The following is a 17,299-nucleotide window of genomic DNA, read 5'->3' on the forward strand; positions in this document are numbered from 1 at the left end:
ACTGCTAAAAGTGTTCATGATGGAAACTATAATTCTTTATGTGACAGCGAGCGGTTTTCAACTGCACCGATCGTGAACTTGAATGGAAAGCTATTTCTTGAGCAGCAGCAGTATAATAATTAAGGCGGAATTACATTTGTAATTTTTCTTGCATAATATTCAATAATATTTATTTCAACATATTGCTGTATTAAATTATTGATGACCACAAAGGACGAAGAAAACGACTACAGCAAAAAGTTGTGCTCCATCAAATACTTACAGCTGTCTTCTTGTCAAATAAACGTAACATTTATAACTACAGTTCTCGGAAAACATTCCTATATGTACCCAACGGGGATAATAGTTCTATATTTTTACTATCCGCCTTTCACCTTTATATAATTTTCTATTCGCAGGAAGTTCCGGCAGTTTAATATTGTCCCTAGACAACAAAGATTTCCCTGTAGACATTTTTTCTGTTTCGCTGTCTATTTACATTTATTATTCTGTCTTATATTACATTCTGTGACAGGAAATCGTATAAAATATGAATATTTATTATGAAACAAGAATTATAGTTGGATGTGTTACATGTATAGGTACTCATGGTACAATACGGATTCAATTAAAAAAAAATGATTTAGGCTTAACTAATGGATCGTGGGTGGTCGTACATTTAACGATGGCGACGAGTGTTAAATGTAAAACTCAGCATGAAATGTCCGATAAAATCTCCAAGCCCACGCAATTATAAACTTGGAAATTTCCGTGGGTGTTATTGGGTAGAATGATTAATTTATCCATCACTTTAGCACAATATTCTTTCTTCGTCATATTAAAAAATGGAATTTTGGATTTAGTAACAGGTAAGACTTGTGATATTCTGACGGGAGTGGGACGTGATTCCGTACAAAAAGGCTAAAGAAACAACTCTGTTGGATGAAAGAGGAATTTTAGGATTTTACTCAATACATTTATGACCGTGACAGGTTGCTTAATCGATCTTTATTTTATATGAAGGCATTAAAGAACGCTAAAATTCCATTTTATCCCTCTGGGAAGGGAACCCTAAAATAAACAGTCGTAGAACTAGGTAAGTTATCAAGAAGATTATTGCTAATAAATCTTAAAATGCTAGAAGCAGGTTTAGGTAAGCTTGCAATTTCTCATAAAAGTAATCTAATTATCTATAACTTGATATTGAGCGGCTGACGTAATTAGGTAATACTAATGTGTGCTGTCAAGCGTTTACCATGTGCAAATACGGAACAATGTCATATAATTTTCTTCTCATTTATTATCAAAGGTAAGTCAGGTAAGGCACCTCGAAGGTGTGTCATGAAACTACCCAAAATCACTGTTCGTGTTAGGTGTGAAAATATTTTAGTAGTAATAAATTGGTCAATTTGTTTAAATCATAGGTTCGTTCACACGAGGCGCAGATGATAAAAAGGACGCATTAGGGTGACTGATGTTTTCATTTATCGGAAATCCGTAACGTGTGTATTTGCTCTTATTTTTGTCCGAAATGAATTTGGTAGCGTTTTTACAGGAACACGACAAATGGCTGATTTCATTTAAGATAAATCTATATTGAAGATTTTTTGCGGTACCTACTGCCCTTGGTGGTTAGTTTCTACGGTACTCTTTTTTATTTCGAACTTAAACGAGTGCTTGATTGTAGCTTTTTCGGTATTTCAAATAAAGGTATGATAATTATTTTGTCTGAAGCTCCAATTAATTTGGTACATATTTAATATCTCATATATGTTGTACAGTGTTTTTGTCTACGATATATTTTAGGATATACTTTCAAAACGATTGTTGCCTGGAGGGATCAAATGGATACCCACATCAATCGAAACCAGAAAGTCTATGTGAACACGTAAATTCCAGGTACCGTGAATATATACTATTATTCAGATCAAATTTTAATCTAAATCTTGTTTGGCATTCCCGTCCAGACAAGCCAATTCCATTTTCGCTCTTCTCACTAATCGAATCATAGATCGCCAAAGCAATAGTGATCCGAAACTAAATTTGTATCTGCGACTGACATTTAATATCGTGTTATTTTTGATAACGCGCTCAAATATAATTAATCTCCACGCAACAGCTAACTAATAAATGAGATAGAAATAAAACGAGAATCAACCTAAATTGAAATGATTTCGATTTAATTTTGCCAGGGAAAATTAATTCACTTTGAATGGTGGCATAATTTAATCAATTTTGATTTATAAATATTTGTTCCTGAAATTGCTACGGTCTTGTAAACGAAAACAGTAATTTTTAATTTGTTGTTCGTAGTAAATTTTAATTTATAAGTGGTAAGAGTGGTTCTGAGGTTTTATAACTACTGGAGTAGGTATTTTACCAGTTAATTTAATGGTCTTCAGTAAATTATGAACAGATAATTGGATTCAAATTGCTTCCATGTTGATATAGGTCAAACCTACTATAAATTGGACGTAGTATTAAGTAACAGTTTAGTTATCTATTTAACCTCACACAATGCCAACAGATTTTAGAGACTTAGAATAGGAATTCAAAATGTAGATGGCTAGATCTCTTAGTATTCAATTGAGTGAGAGTTATCGACTTCTACATCGAGAGATACCAACTATTTAGGTCTCCCTAGTCGAGTATAGTCTGGATTTTCGTATTATTTCGCTGAAACGCAAATGCTATAGCACTAAATTTTTATCTAGAACCACTGACGGATTTTATGTGGTTTCTGTTGTCCCTAGAAATAAAAACAGAAATGGTGCCTTAGTTCCGCAGCCTTTTATCGTCTTGTTGAGTTATTCATGGGTTTTTATTTGATTTCCGCAAGCATTCTCGGAGTTGAAAGTTCCTGACTATTCTGGTAAGCTGTTTTTTTTTGAGCCGGGGAATTTTGAGTATAGCGTGGTTTCTTTACTGTCATATCATACATTTCAGGTCATCGGACATCGTAATCGTCATCGTCATCGTCATCGTCAGGCTTCTCAAAAATAAAAACTTTTTAATGGGAAATACTTACCAATATTTCCATAACCTTAAGCAGTAGGTACCTACTGATCACTTGATTATGTAACCTCGTCATATCAGCGCCTCCAAGAACCTTCATATTTCTCACACATTTCCAATAGTTTGCAAGGTGAGTGTGAGATACTAGTTATTGAATAAAACATGTTTAGGGCCCCGGGCAGTCCATTAGCGGTGTAATTCAATGCCCTTCTGGTAAGGTCAATTTCGTCCTACTTAGGAGTTCTTACATAACATGGTGTAGGAAAAAACGTCTATTTTGGGCATTGGTAAATTAATTGACCCAGTTACGTGACGGCTCAGCTTTTATCCTTATACTCACTTCTTTTTATAGTTGACCTGAGATTAAAATCGACTGCAAAATATAATTCATCGATCTCTGTCTTACTTAATTATTATGACCCATCCTTTGCCAAGCACAAATGCATTCACGAGTCTCGACAGTTGTCTATTAAGATAAAAAAATAAAGATTTTAAATTTCGTTCAAACTGACTCTAGCCATTAAATCTGTGCAGACGCTAGAACTGTCAATTTGTACGGAACGATCACCCATTCAAGAGGAGATACGACCACATTAGCTCGGATTAACCTGAGACATCGATCTATTCGTGCGATAGCCTTTTACTGAAACGAATTCGACAATTTTACAGCGATAACAATTTCTTTATAAAAACTTTTTGAGAGATGGACAATTGCTTAATTTACGACGTAGTTATCGGGACCTTGACTGTTTATTAATGATGTAAGTAGTATTGTAGATCGGTGAAAATACATAGAAGACTTTTTTTCACCATAATTATTTATTGATAGACTATAAAGATTTTAACTCTTAATACCTATTAACAGTTAACATCCTGATTGCGAATATGTAAATCGCAGATGGTAAGATATGTTGATTTCAATCTGTATATTTCAAAGAAAATGGAGTGAAAACTGTTTAAAATTCTGTTGATTCATAATTTAATTTTGATGCTGGCTGGAGCCATAAAACATTCTAAAATACGTACTTATGAAAAGGTCCCCAAAGGGCCGAAATAAATTATGCGCCATGCTGAGAAATTCAACAATTTGTAGGTATTTTATCCGTTATTTTGTGGACAAATTAAATGGGTCCTTAAATATTAAGGCTCGTCATTTCTTTCCTTATCTTTTTGTGCCACGTTTTTAACTTCTTTAAACGTCGATCTGCAGCTGTTTCTCAGAATTGGCCCTTAAAACTCACCAAGTTCGTCGCCCGTCCAATTTATTATTTTAAACTACCATTTTTCTTTGAGTGTCGATTTTTTATACAAGACTGTTAGGGTTTGTACGGCATCATTCTTGTTGTTATACTTGTATAGTCAGACATTTCCTGCAGCTGTTAATTCAAAGATAATTTCATTTTTTTATTTGTTTTATTTATCCGTATTTTCAAGAACAATTAGTATAAGCTTTGGCTTTGCCATAGGCCAGTATGTCTATCCTGGAATATGTCATATGTTGCATCACTTTGAAATAAAATACAATATATCCAGTAGTCTCATAATTTATTTTATTTATATCTTTGGTAAGTACAATGGCTTAAGGGTTGTGGCCCCGGTCGTTGGTTCTTTGGTACCTACACGTCTTGGTGTTCCACTTACGTTCTTATACATGTCATACAAAAGAGTATTTAATAACAGTTCCTTAAATGCACGAGCTGTCACATGACCACCAACAGAAAATGGCATCAAATTTCCAATCATCGGATATTTTACACATTATTATTAAGTCATGAAAAGTAATAGTTTTAACTACAGTACTCTATTTCTGATAAGGAACACCTTTAATTTGGGTTTTCAATTAAAATGTACGCCTACAGACATAACAATTTCTTTAAGTACTCCCATTTCGGAAAGCAATTCATGGAGTCGTCCCGGTAATAGATGTCGTGACCTGCATAAGTATTATTAGATCAATCTTGCAGATTGCGTGTCGATTGAGAATTGATTCAATCAATTGTATAACTCAATTGACCGACATCAATCTTTAGGCCAAATGAATGGTATTGTAGCTAATGGTTAGAGTAACCTTATTGGCTAAAGCAACGTATTTAAACAAAGCCAAGTTTTAACTACAAGGAGTATATATATGCTTTTTCATTATGGACTCTCCTAGTTTCTTGAAGAAATATGTTGTTTGCTATGCAAATTGCATTTAGAATATTGACTCTGTTAACAAGTAAAACCTTTTCGAGACGTCCAAGATGAAAGCGATATAAGGCTTTTCAAGAACAGCGATCTGGCAACATCTCGTGCATTAACTTAAATTAAAAAATAAATAAACATAATTAATTCTATTGGTATTAAAACATAGTTTACACTTAAATAATTTGGTGCAATAAACTAAATCAATGCTATATACAGTGGTAGTATTGGTACAGTTTCTTTAAACCCCGCTCATTACCATTGGAACTTTTTGAATATAAGTTGCAATTTAGATGTCAAACCTGAGATATTAAGATTCTGTAGACTGGTACTTCATACCTCATTTCAGGCAGTTGGTTTAAAACTTTTACAGGATTTCAAATTTAAGGATTTTGAATTTAAACGTGAGGTTGTAGATTGTTGCTTGGAGGACCGACTTCTGTTAAATTGCTATGAGATTCAATATCCATTTGAATATTATGTTTACACATTAATTATCACTTTTGATGAAAATTGAGAGGGTTTTGTCTTGAATGTAAATTGGAATAGCAAAGTGATTCTGAATTTGAAATCAATAGTTAACCCTCTGAAAAGCATTTCTCAAAGTCCGAACTGTGGTCTACAATTTGTATATATGGTTCTTATTAGATCGTAACAAAATTAATCCTATCAGACCCATGTCAAAGTTTATAACTCATTACTCTACAAATTTGTTTGCTGCCAAAGATTAATCAGATTTGTATTTGATTCTTTTTTACATCTATTGCCCGGATAAACCCTTAAAAAACGAGGAATTTGTCTTTATATCGGAAAATCTTTTAATGGATAGTGTTTTATTAGAACGAATTAATACACTGATAATGCCTATTGTCTAAATAAATTTCCTAAATACAATAACATATCTTTGGGAAATCTTCGGTTACGACTTATCTCGACTATATAATATAATTCTATCATAAAAAACATTTAATTCTAAACACTAGTAACATTTCAATATCTCGTCAAAAACAGACAATCATTTGGAATGGTCGTCTTTTAATTTGTTTAATTAATATTTTCGAATCAAAGCGCTGTCGATTGCGTTTATATTTTACAAGCTTTGTTGATGACTTAACTAATAATAAGTTGAAGCGAACCGCTGCCATATTAAATAAGAATAAACCATCAAAATGTTTACAAATAATGAAAACTTGTTGTAAATCTAAGAACAATGTTACGATTAATACCATTTCTTTATTTACTTCATGCTTTGTCCAAATCTGTATACAGCTTCAATCGAATGTAACAGCACCGTCATCGATTCAATATTAATCGTTATCGAAACTTTTTCAATGTCTTTGACATCCTCCTTATTTACAATAATATCACACATTGATATTGTACACTAGTACGAAACGCCTTATAGGTAGGTGACTATTATTTGTAGCAGCGAACAAAGCACATATATGTCAACCGCAAAAAATGACGGGTTTGTGCGCCATCGCGTCGATATTGCGGTATACGATTTTGATTTCTATTCTCAAGGAATACGGTTCATCATTAAGTATGTTTTGTATGTGAATACTACGTAGAATTTCCACCGCAATAATGTACGAACACGTCATTACTGGCCGCGACAAACAATCGTCACCTTTAATTAAGAGGCCTTCGAATTTTCGTAATTAGAACGTAAACTATATTCCATAATATTCTTAATAAAAAACTCTTAGGTATATCGTAATACTTATAAGTATTATTATTTATCGCACAAATTTTATGCTAGATACATGAGTGGGTATTTGTAACGGTTATTTTACGGTAATATGTTCCAAATGTTGTAAAAACTACATAGAGGTAACAAGCTTCAGTTCCATATAAATAATAATGAGTACACAAAAAGTATTGATTGAAAGTCGTAGTATACATTTAAGAGTGAAAAAATATCGATTATATTATTGAGCTTAGTCTTAATAATGTTTTACTGCTCTCGAAAAACAGTTAGGTTCAATCAGTAATTGCAAAAGTAACTGTTATTTTCACAGTTAAAGATACTTATATTTTAATATTTCAAACATTCATCATTACCATAATTTGATTGCTTTCTAGTCTTAGTATATATAGATCTTTGCTACAAATTATTGCTAAAGCTTAATATTAGATATTTACATACAGATCACATAAAACTATGAATAATGTAATAGTAGAATCGATTCGTATTGACTTAGAAAGCTGAAAGGTGTATTTTGATAAAAGCGATATTAGTTTTATTTGGAATGTAACAATTGTTGGAACGCCAATATTTTCACTAATGCAATATAATATATTTTTACTCTTTCTGTGAACATCAATAAGTAACACTTTTTAGTGAAATAACCAATAATATAACAATATATTGCATTCATGAAAAATAAACCACACTTTTACCTCGCCCATACAAAATCTGTCTATTTAGTTCACTTTGACTAAACAGGTCATGGACAGCTATTTACTATCAATTCTGAGTATTCTAAATTGAATCATCCAAAATGTTCACCGTCCACATTTGATAAGGTTTTTGTATGCTTGTCTGTATTCACTGGACAACACTACGTATATAACAGGGTTCACACACGTGGTTATGTAAATAAGGGCGTACCCGACCACGTTCGCGACTGGATGAGAGGTGTACTCCAAAAAAATCGTCTTTGCCAACGTGATTGGTAGGTGGCAGATACAAAAAGAAACCATTATTGCCACAATCATGGTCAATAGTTTTTTATCCTTTTTCGTCGGGAGACGAGGCTTTGGCGTTGTTGTCCACCGCATAGTGGCCACAAAACTTTGACGGAAGTTCCTTGGCTCATTGCCAAGTGTTCTGGCCTTAATTTCAGGGGTACTGACTTGTTTTTCAGGATCTTCTTGGACAGAACTTTCGCAAGACGATGACAACTCCGCACCTGTCTGTATGAAGCAGTTCATTGGAAAGTGAGCGGTATACGGTCGTCTTTTATCTAAATGGACAGTTTCTATTGTTGTGGTGCTCATGTTTAAGGATTTCATTTCCTTAGAAGGACGACTTCGTGATTTTTTTGCAGTTTTACGAACTATCCATAGAATTCGGGCATAGCACAGAATGATTGCCAAACTGGGTAGCAAAAATGCTATCGCGAAAAGAAGTTTCTTGGGCGTTGCTCCGTTTTCATCAGGTACAATGGTGCACGAGCCGGTGATGTGGTCCAAACTGAACCGGCCCCACACCTCCAGACTTGTCGGTATGAGTGCTCCGAAAGAGAATAACCAAATGCTGGCTATCATCAAGTACAAGTATTTTTTCGTGTATAATCTGTTGACAAATACAATTGCATTAACAACGATGTTAGATTAATATGTGGGTTAGAGACTTCTCCTTTTAGTTAAGTGATTCACAGTTTGGTATATAAATTAAAATAAAATACATATTCTAATGAGAAAATAAAATATTTTACTTTAGTTACGAATTTAGAAATAGAAAATTTGTAGTTTGTTTTGATACTTACGTAGGATAAAGCCTTGGATGAGAAATCATGACATATCTGTTGATTGTAATCGCAAGCACGGTGAACAACGACACAGCAACCAAAGCATATCTTGCTAATGGGAACATGTGGCACAGTGTCCTTCCGTGGGTCCATGATCTGTTCCAGAATGTAGAAGCAGCCAGAGGTAGAATGAAGCAGCTGAACAGAAGGTCAGAGAGGGACAAGTTGATGATGAATATTGCTGTAGCGTTGCGAACCTGTGAAAGAAGCAATGATTTGAAAAGTACTGCCATAAAATAAATAATAACGTCACAAAATGGAGACGAAAGAGGTATATTTTGTGGTTTTATTTAACCTTATGTAATAAGTGTATTATTTCACATTTAGTTAGTTATTAAAAAATAATCCCTAATGAAATTATCACGTCCGCTAGATGAACACGTACGTATACTAATAAATTCATAATTTCATGACAGTTAAAACATAAATATTTCCAAAATAAAAACCGGATAATAAATTAAAGCCCAAACTATGAATGACCAGCTTCTCATTTACCACTGGATTAAACCTGGTGATAACAATATAGTTCACAAAATAACGGTAACAATGAAAATTAGAGTTTTGTATTTTAATTAAATGGGGACTTCATTTCCGTCATTATTTTTTGTTAAATATAATATTACTGATATTATATTGATTCACGTAAATCAACTGAAATCAGATGCAATTGAATGAACACTTTAGAATTATTAATGATCAAATCCATTAAATTAGTATAAATGAATGTGAGTAATTTTATAACACGGATTGTAAGTGGAATATATTAGTGACGTCAATAGCCAACGTCATTCGGTTACAGGATTAACAATAACATTGTTTATGTATTAAAACAAATACTTATAATGATTATTCATCCTAACTTGTTTATATTTTTTCCTTCGGGTAATAAAACGGGGTTTGTATGCGGGAAATACCATTTAGGTAAAGAGCCAGGCAGTCTTTCCAGACTTTCTTAAAACTAAAATACCGTTATTGTTGGCAGAAGGAGCTTTTTAATACCATGTCAATCCAAAATTGCCACAATAAAACCGATGACAAATTTCATTTTAGGTAAATAAATTATATATGTACAGCGTGTATTTTTTTTAAACTAAATTATGATTTTGTCTGGTGGAATGGTCTTATTTCCAAAGTTGTGAAATTACTAAATGTAAACGAAATGCGTTCGTTTTTTATTTAATATACATATAATAATGCCACATTCTAAAAATCAGGTCTAAAAATGATATTACTGTATTGTGAATATAGCTTAAGATAAAAGGCCCATTCTTCTAATATTAATATTTTGACTTGTTAGCTAGTAAATATTTAGTCAAGATCTATTGGCATTTTATTGCGTCTGACTCAATAGTCCGAGATTTTTTTGTAAATGGTTCCAAGATTTGTTATGAAAGTTAATCAAAACCTATTTTAGAAATGAATATATTTTTTATGTTTTAGGAAATATTAGGTAAAAGGTTTTTTGGAATATAAGACTTTTGATGCAGAAAGTGTAGAAAAAAAAATTGTTTATTAATTTAACAACTCAAATGAATCAATTCATTTAAAGCTAGTATAAATAAAATTATGAAATTACTTTAGGTGTTAACAATAACCAACTACTGAGGCAGACAGATTTTCCTGTATACTTCTAGTGAGCTAAGGTAAGTACCTATATACTCGTTTAAAAACAATGAAAACTTGTAACCATTAATACCGGTACAGTTGAAAATAAAAAAAACCATCTTGGGGCCTACGAGGTCTTAAACTAACATTATTAAGAGGTGTCGCTCTACGCCGTGTATTGCGCTGTCACTGTTCGACAACCATTATTACTGCTGTGGATTAACTGTTAACCCAAAAATCGATATTTGACTATCCTCGAAAGCACGATGATACTCGTAACGTCACAAAAACAGTTCTACTATAACGCTCTATATCCCAATATACTGTATCTCTTTACTAAAACCTATTTCGCGATTCAGCACACCTAAGGGGCAAGTTTTAGGGAGAAAGGGTCAATGACATATCGCGAGAAACAATGTTACATACCCACATTTGTTTAGTTTTATCTCCTGCGTACAGGGCCTGTACTATGATCTCTTAAAGCGGATATCTTGCCGTCGTGGAAGCGAGACGCTAATGCATAGCTACGCCAAACGTAATGCGCCGTCACACTTCTTAAATGACAACGATACTGCTTAAGAGCTTATTGTTAGTGCACAGGTATGCTTGGATAAAAGATTGAGGGCAATTTTCATACATCGCGTATGTTAAATGTTTTTGAATATCAAATTGAGATCATAGAAATGCACAAACATTATAGAACAGTTTAGGATAGACTATTCACACTAAGACTTAATGGCTCCTTACTAATCTACTAAGTTAGATATTTCTTTTTCACATCGCGGCATTCAAAATCTCTGTTGAGCCGTTTAAGTTTTTAAGAAAAAACCTCTTATATTTTTTAAATCCTCTTTTGTTTAGGTGCAGTGTTCAATAAGCCAGTCTCAACTTTATAAAGCTCTAATCTCTTTTGGGACTTTGTTGTACACTTTAATTAATATCATCCCACGATATGCTAATAAAAGTCTGCTTTTCTCTATTTATCATTTTTAGAGTTCTTTATTCTTTGAGTCATATCCGAAGGCATGTTTTTAATCTTACTCGGCTGTAAATTAAATAAGAACAATAAGATTGAATCAAAGTTTTGAAAAGAGTGTGATTCATCAGGACAAAGCTAAATATGTAAGCTAATACTCATAGTGATCATAAAGTGATGGATAAATTCATTAAAATATGATACAAGTGTAAAATAAAAACGCTGTAGGTTTGTTATTTCAATGGTTTTAGAAAACGTTTCATTGTTGTACGAACTTCAATTGTTGTTTAGTTTTATTGTGACGATCTGCCCATTAGAATTCATATTTCTCGCAGAATAACCAACACTGCTTAATTATCAGATCCTACGATAAAGGATCGTTTAACACTGAAATTTACCGCTTTCTTTACTCCAAGAAAGCAAGAATAATTTAAATGCTGTGATTAAACTTGTAACAAAAGTCTCTATAGCTGAACCAGATGTTCTCATTTTTGAAATTTTAGAAATGACTAAAGATGAAGATGAATTGCAAGCACTTTATAAGAAGAAAAATGTAGGTACATGGAAGGTACAGAGCATTGATCACCGAGACAACATCTCCTAAGTTTTTCTGTTCTTGTTAATTATTGTTCTAAAACAAACTTTCCAGTGCGACAATAATGTATTATTTGTCACATCACGTCATATTATTTGTCGCCCGCCTACGTTACGGGTCAACGACATTCGTGCAAACTTTGTTCTTGAGAATAGATTGTTACACCAACAAATATATTGTTTCATTTGTCTTGTGGTTTAAGCTGTTATGAAGGCCTAGGGTTTGCGTCCGTTCCCATGTGAAGTATTGTGTGCCTAACAATAGGCTAGATCCCAAATACATAAGACTTTAAGCCGATGTTTTGCATGAGTACGATTGTGCATCCATGCATAAACAAAATACGAAGGTGCTTTGAGAATTGTATTTTCCTCACTATGTATGTTGGTGTGTTTATTTTTAGTAGTTATTATAAACACGTTATCTTTGTAGTTTAGAGCTTTTGTACGTACAAATATGATGTTTATTTTCTGTTTCTTGTTTGATGCGGCTTTCTACGTGAGTACTGCGGTCTTTAATTCTTAATATAAAATACGAGTATTTGCTGTAAGGAACTTATAACGCAGCTTACAGCTAATTTTCTTAAGAAATCTTGCTAAATTCCTAATAATAACCTTACCGCAGAAGCTTAGTAATCAGAGACGGGAATGATCCAGTAAGAACGTAGTCTATATTTTGATCGAACTAAATATTTTCGTTGTTCATTACTTCTCCCAATTGCCTGCATCAATTGTGCCTTAAAGTACCGGTAAGTAAAGGTATGTTTTACAAAACGTTGAAATGTAGATACATTTTTCACGTGACCTCATAAAAAGATAAAGCTTGACAAAAGTTGTATTAAAGACGTTATTGTGCGATAAGCATTAAAATATAAACGAACACACAGATAATGAAAAAACACACGCAAATACTTGGCATTAACATTAGATTTGTGGGATTTTGAGTTTCGTAAATGAATGTCATTTGAACCACGGATAATACTAACCTTTTTGCATTTGGCGAGAGCCACGATAGTGATGAGGTTCCCCGGGATGCCGATCAGCATGTACAGTACACAGCAAACAGACGCGAAGCGCAGCAGAGGCTCCGGATAGTCAGGGAACAGTACTACAGCAGCCAACTCATCATCAGAATGGTAATACGACAGTCCATGAACAGTCTCGTTCACATATTCATCCATTTTTAACAACACTATCAAAACACGTCACTCAACCGTCAACAGTCCACAACAAATGAACACAAATTGACTAAAATGTTCTTAACATAGGTTCTGTTGTATTTTCCTTAATGACTCAATTTTGCAGTCACGGGTACGCCCAAGATTAATAATTAATATATTACTTCAGATCGCGGCTTCCCGTAACGTTACATGTCCTCATTATCGTTCAAATATTGCTTTCCTACTTTATTAATAATCGTAGACCTAGTGCAACCTGCAAACATTCTTAATTTACATTGCATATTTCGAAAAACTATAGGATATGAATACACGAAATTCGATGATAAATTATATAAATAACAAGATTTTACTGTATAAGAATGAGTAATGCAATACAGGATGTTAGGCATCCTGCATATCGCTATGGCTATTGAGTATTGGATACACGAGATTATTAAATATTAGACAATTTATATTTACACGATCTCACAATTTTATGAAACTACTACAGTATAAAACATTCTAATTGCTCATCATCATCATCTCACCCCTAAGCACAATCACGGACGGTTCGCGACTATAAAATGGCCTACATACGTAACGACTACGTATACATGTATACAATAAGTTATCGCTGAGACTACAGCACTTCAGTTTGTGGTCACTAGTCTTTAAACACATGCACTTGAGTGTCCATTATTTGCAGTTATTCATGCTGTCCAGCGATTTACGACTAGTCACGGCGGGCGCTTCTCGGAAGCGCCATCGCCGGGCGAACGTCACGCCCATCGACGACACATCAGCAGGTTCTTGTACGCCTGCCGGTACTCACTCGACATCACAACGTATATTATGGGGTTGATACACGTAGTCAAGTATATGAGAATATACCCCGCAATGTTCGCGGCAGGATGCGAGGTGAACTCGCGAAATATTTTCGTTAATGTAATTGGCAAGTAACAAACCCAGAATGATAACATTATTGCCATTATCATCTTCAATAACTTCCTGTCTTTTGCTGTGAGGCGAGGTGGCCTGACAGAGGCGGGGGACCGCCTCAGCGCAACAGCTGCTTGTCGTAGACGTTTTGCCGTTTCTCCGCCACTCGGTGTTCTTGGTTTAGCGTCTAGGGCACACTCTTCATCGTGTCCGTCTAAAGTGTCGACGCCTGAGGAAGAAGACCGTTCAGGACCTGGCGTCGGAGGACAGTGTAAGGCAGGAGGGGCAAGAAGTGCTCTGCGAGGTGGAGCGACATGGTTGGTTCCATTCTCGAGACCTGGAGATCGTTCTAGTGCTGTTGAGGCTGATCCGACAGCAGAGTCTTCCAAGCCCGGCCTTGACCTTCCTCGAGCTGGCGCCCGAGATTTCCTTGCAGCTTCTCTTACTATGCAGAAAATCCGAGCATAGCATATAACTATAGCCAAACAAGGCAACATAAATGCTCCAACGAACAGAAATTCCTTTGGAGATCTATTGTTTTTATCTGGGAGTATTGAACACGATCCTATCGTAGGGTCTAACCCAAATCGGCCCCATTTCTCTAGCCACGTCGCTATTAACGCTCCAAATGAGAAAGCCCACGTACTAGCGACCATAACAGCGAGATACTGGCGTCGATACAACCTGTTGACAAAATACATAAAATTATTAAATCAAAATCTAGTTTCCTGGTATGATCTACGAATATTTGATATACAATTTTCCTTGTGTAAATTACGTCATGTTTTGTAAACAAATATGAATACAATAAACTTACTTAGGGTATAGCCTTGGATGTGAAATCATGACATATCTGTTGATGGTGATGGCGAGTACTGTGAACAGTGATACGGCGACCAGTGCGTATCTAGCCAGAGGAAACATGCGGCAAAGGATCCTGCCGTGTGCCCAGGACCGTCTCCAGAATGTGGAAGCGGCGAGAGGAAGGTTGAAGCAGCAGAACAGAAGGTCGGAGCATGACAGGTTCATAATGAAGACAGCCGTAGCGTTACGAACCTGCAAAGTATATTATGTATTTCAATACACAACAGCATATCATGATGATAATGTCATCAAGAGCACCATCCTATGTATAACTATCTCTATCAGGGGTCTATTAAAAGAAAACGAGTCAAAGTTTTATTTATTATTCTTGCTATTTAAGCATTAGTTAAGACAGTACAGTACAGTACTAAAGACAGAGACTACAGTTGGTTTAAAGATGTTACTCCTGCTGTTAGAGTAAACTATGAAAACTTTGACTTGTAAGTCCAATGCTAAATAAATTGGAGTTTAAAACATAAAAGTCACTGCCCATTAGTTTAAGTTACACTTCAAAAGATATTTCGAGATCTTAAAACTTTAATTCTACAGAGCTCAATTCACAGTATTATTATTACTTTAAAAGTTGAATTTATTTGCATAAAACTATTGTAGAAGTGAATTAAGTACGTTATTTCTGTATGTACCGGCGCGATCACTGACCTACGCTCAGCATGCAGTATTTCATCGCATTTATTGCGATATTATCACTTTTGATGAATAAATCAAGTCTTTAGTGTGACTCGGTTGTAGTTTTTCTATTTTTAGAGCTCGTACGGCTTATTTATGTGTGGTTTAAATATTCTTGATATATTTTCATCCGGTAAAACAAATGAATGTAAATAGGTGATTGTTTGTAAAATAAAAGATATTTTATAGATTAACAGACGATATAAAGTCAATTCGTAGGTGAGACAGTTGTTGCTAGGTTGCCGTGGTCAGAAACATATTCATTTCTACGAGTGTAAGGCATGATGACAGGTATTCTAATCAATTTAAGACACGTATATAGTATACAATCACTTTCTTGGGATGACTCATGTTAGTGTTTAATGTTCAGATACGTAGAAATCAAATTATGAAGACTGAATTTTCTGTCATAAAAGCTGTCTACAATGTTGTTAACATATCTGACGTTCACTATTGGTAGATATAAATGAAGATATCAATGAACATTAATAAAGTAGAATGTAAGACCTTCTTTTTGAAATAACCTATGAGGTCCAATGGCTAAGTAACCTATGCATTATTTTCAAAGTAACTTATACTTACATACTGAACAAAATGATCTTTGGACTAAAGATCAATTCTGAATGCTCTACTATGACGTATTTGTTTGTGTTTAACATCAAAAACAATTACGATAATTAGTCTATTAATACAATTACGTGCTTGTTCCTTATCACTTTATTTTAAGGATCATTAACCACAATTGTACAGTCAGTATCAAGTAAGTTGATGAATGATTAAAGCTGCCACACAACCATTGTTTAAGTGCTAAATAAGACCTTTAAAAAATACGCCTAGATTCTGTAAACATTTCGATTGTTAGCATGGGCTATTGTCTGAGGCATGATACTAAAATATTAGTTTCTACTGTTGATTGATTTGTTAAAATACCAAATGGTATTTGCATAATTGAGATATAATTTGGATCACTAAATAACATACCGTTAACGTTGATTTTATAGCATTTAATACGATCAAATTGATTTGTGTACTTGTCATTTAAACAGGTTAGGTATTTAAATAATGTACGCCATTTTAAATAAAACTCTCATAATTTTCACACGACCACAAGCACGTATTATTTTCAATTTAAATAACAGCTCAATTTCATAAATGTTCCGTAGATAATATATATTTTTGCTTAATAAGTCGGACTCAATTTAATGTATCTGTATTAACAAACAGGTTTTGTATTTAACATTTTTCATTTCACAGTTATTTTTTTGTTACTGGAAATATTAGCAAGAGATAGACATAAGCAATAGAGACCTTCTTTCAGCAAAAACATCATAATTTCTGAGCTTGTATTTCAAAAAGAAGAAGCTACATGGACTGTGTAGAGAGATATTTATTTCAAGAAGTCACTGTACTATATGTATTCGGTACTATTAGATAATATTTCCAAATAATGTTATTCTCTAACATGTCGCAGGCCGAACTAAAGATTTGTACTGAACACAGGTGAGCAAGCTTGTGATAATATTTACCCGTTGGCGTCGCTTCGTTTGTAAATGATTTAGCGCTATCTCATTAGGAAAGACATTTGCTAATGTCTGTCTGTCTGTAACTGACCATCAAAACAGCAGCTTATCAGCGTGAGTAAAATTACACATTATTATCGTAAATCTTATCTAATAGCACAAATAAGGATGGTAACGCATACAATAAATGTATTAATTTGGTAGGTATTTTTAGGTTACTTTTTAATATTTAAATGTAGAATG

At 34.0% G+C, this 17,299-nt stretch overlaps 2 protein-coding genes across 2 annotated transcripts in view; both read right to left on the reverse strand.

The window, feature by feature from the left end:
* Positions 1 to 4,522: 4,522 nt before the first annotated feature.
* LOC113496218 (G-protein coupled receptor moody-like) lies at positions 4,523 to 13,083 on the reverse strand. Its single transcript, XM_026875383.1, has 3 exons — positions 12,873 to 13,083; positions 8,673 to 8,911; positions 4,523 to 8,479 (listed from the first exon to the last, which is right to left on the reverse strand). Exons 1-3 carry the CDS (start codon positions 13,065 to 13,067, stop codon positions 7,687 to 7,689), a joined length of 1,227 nt encoding a protein of 408 aa, XP_026731184.1. The 5' UTR covers positions 13,068 to 13,083; the 3' UTR covers positions 4,523 to 7,686.
* A 734-nt stretch (positions 13,084 to 13,817) lies between these two features.
* LOC113496217 (G-protein coupled receptor moody-like) overlaps positions 13,818 to 17,299 on the reverse strand; it is a 100,907-nt gene continuing 97,425 nt past the window's right edge. Inside the window, exons 4-5 of the mRNA XM_026875382.1 lie at positions 14,803 to 15,041; positions 13,818 to 14,669 (exon numbers count right to left, since the gene is read on the reverse strand). Coding sequence (XP_026731183.1) covers positions 13,826 to 14,669; positions 14,803 to 15,041 — 1,083 coding nt within the window. The 3' untranslated portion in view covers positions 13,818 to 13,825. The remainder of the gene's footprint in view (positions 14,670 to 14,802; positions 15,042 to 17,299) is intronic.

This window comes from Trichoplusia ni, chromosome 7, assembly GCF_003590095.1.
Source record: "Trichoplusia ni isolate ovarian cell line Hi5 chromosome 7, tn1, whole genome shotgun sequence".
NCBI lineage: Eukaryota > Metazoa > Arthropoda > Insecta > Lepidoptera > Noctuidae > Trichoplusia > Trichoplusia ni.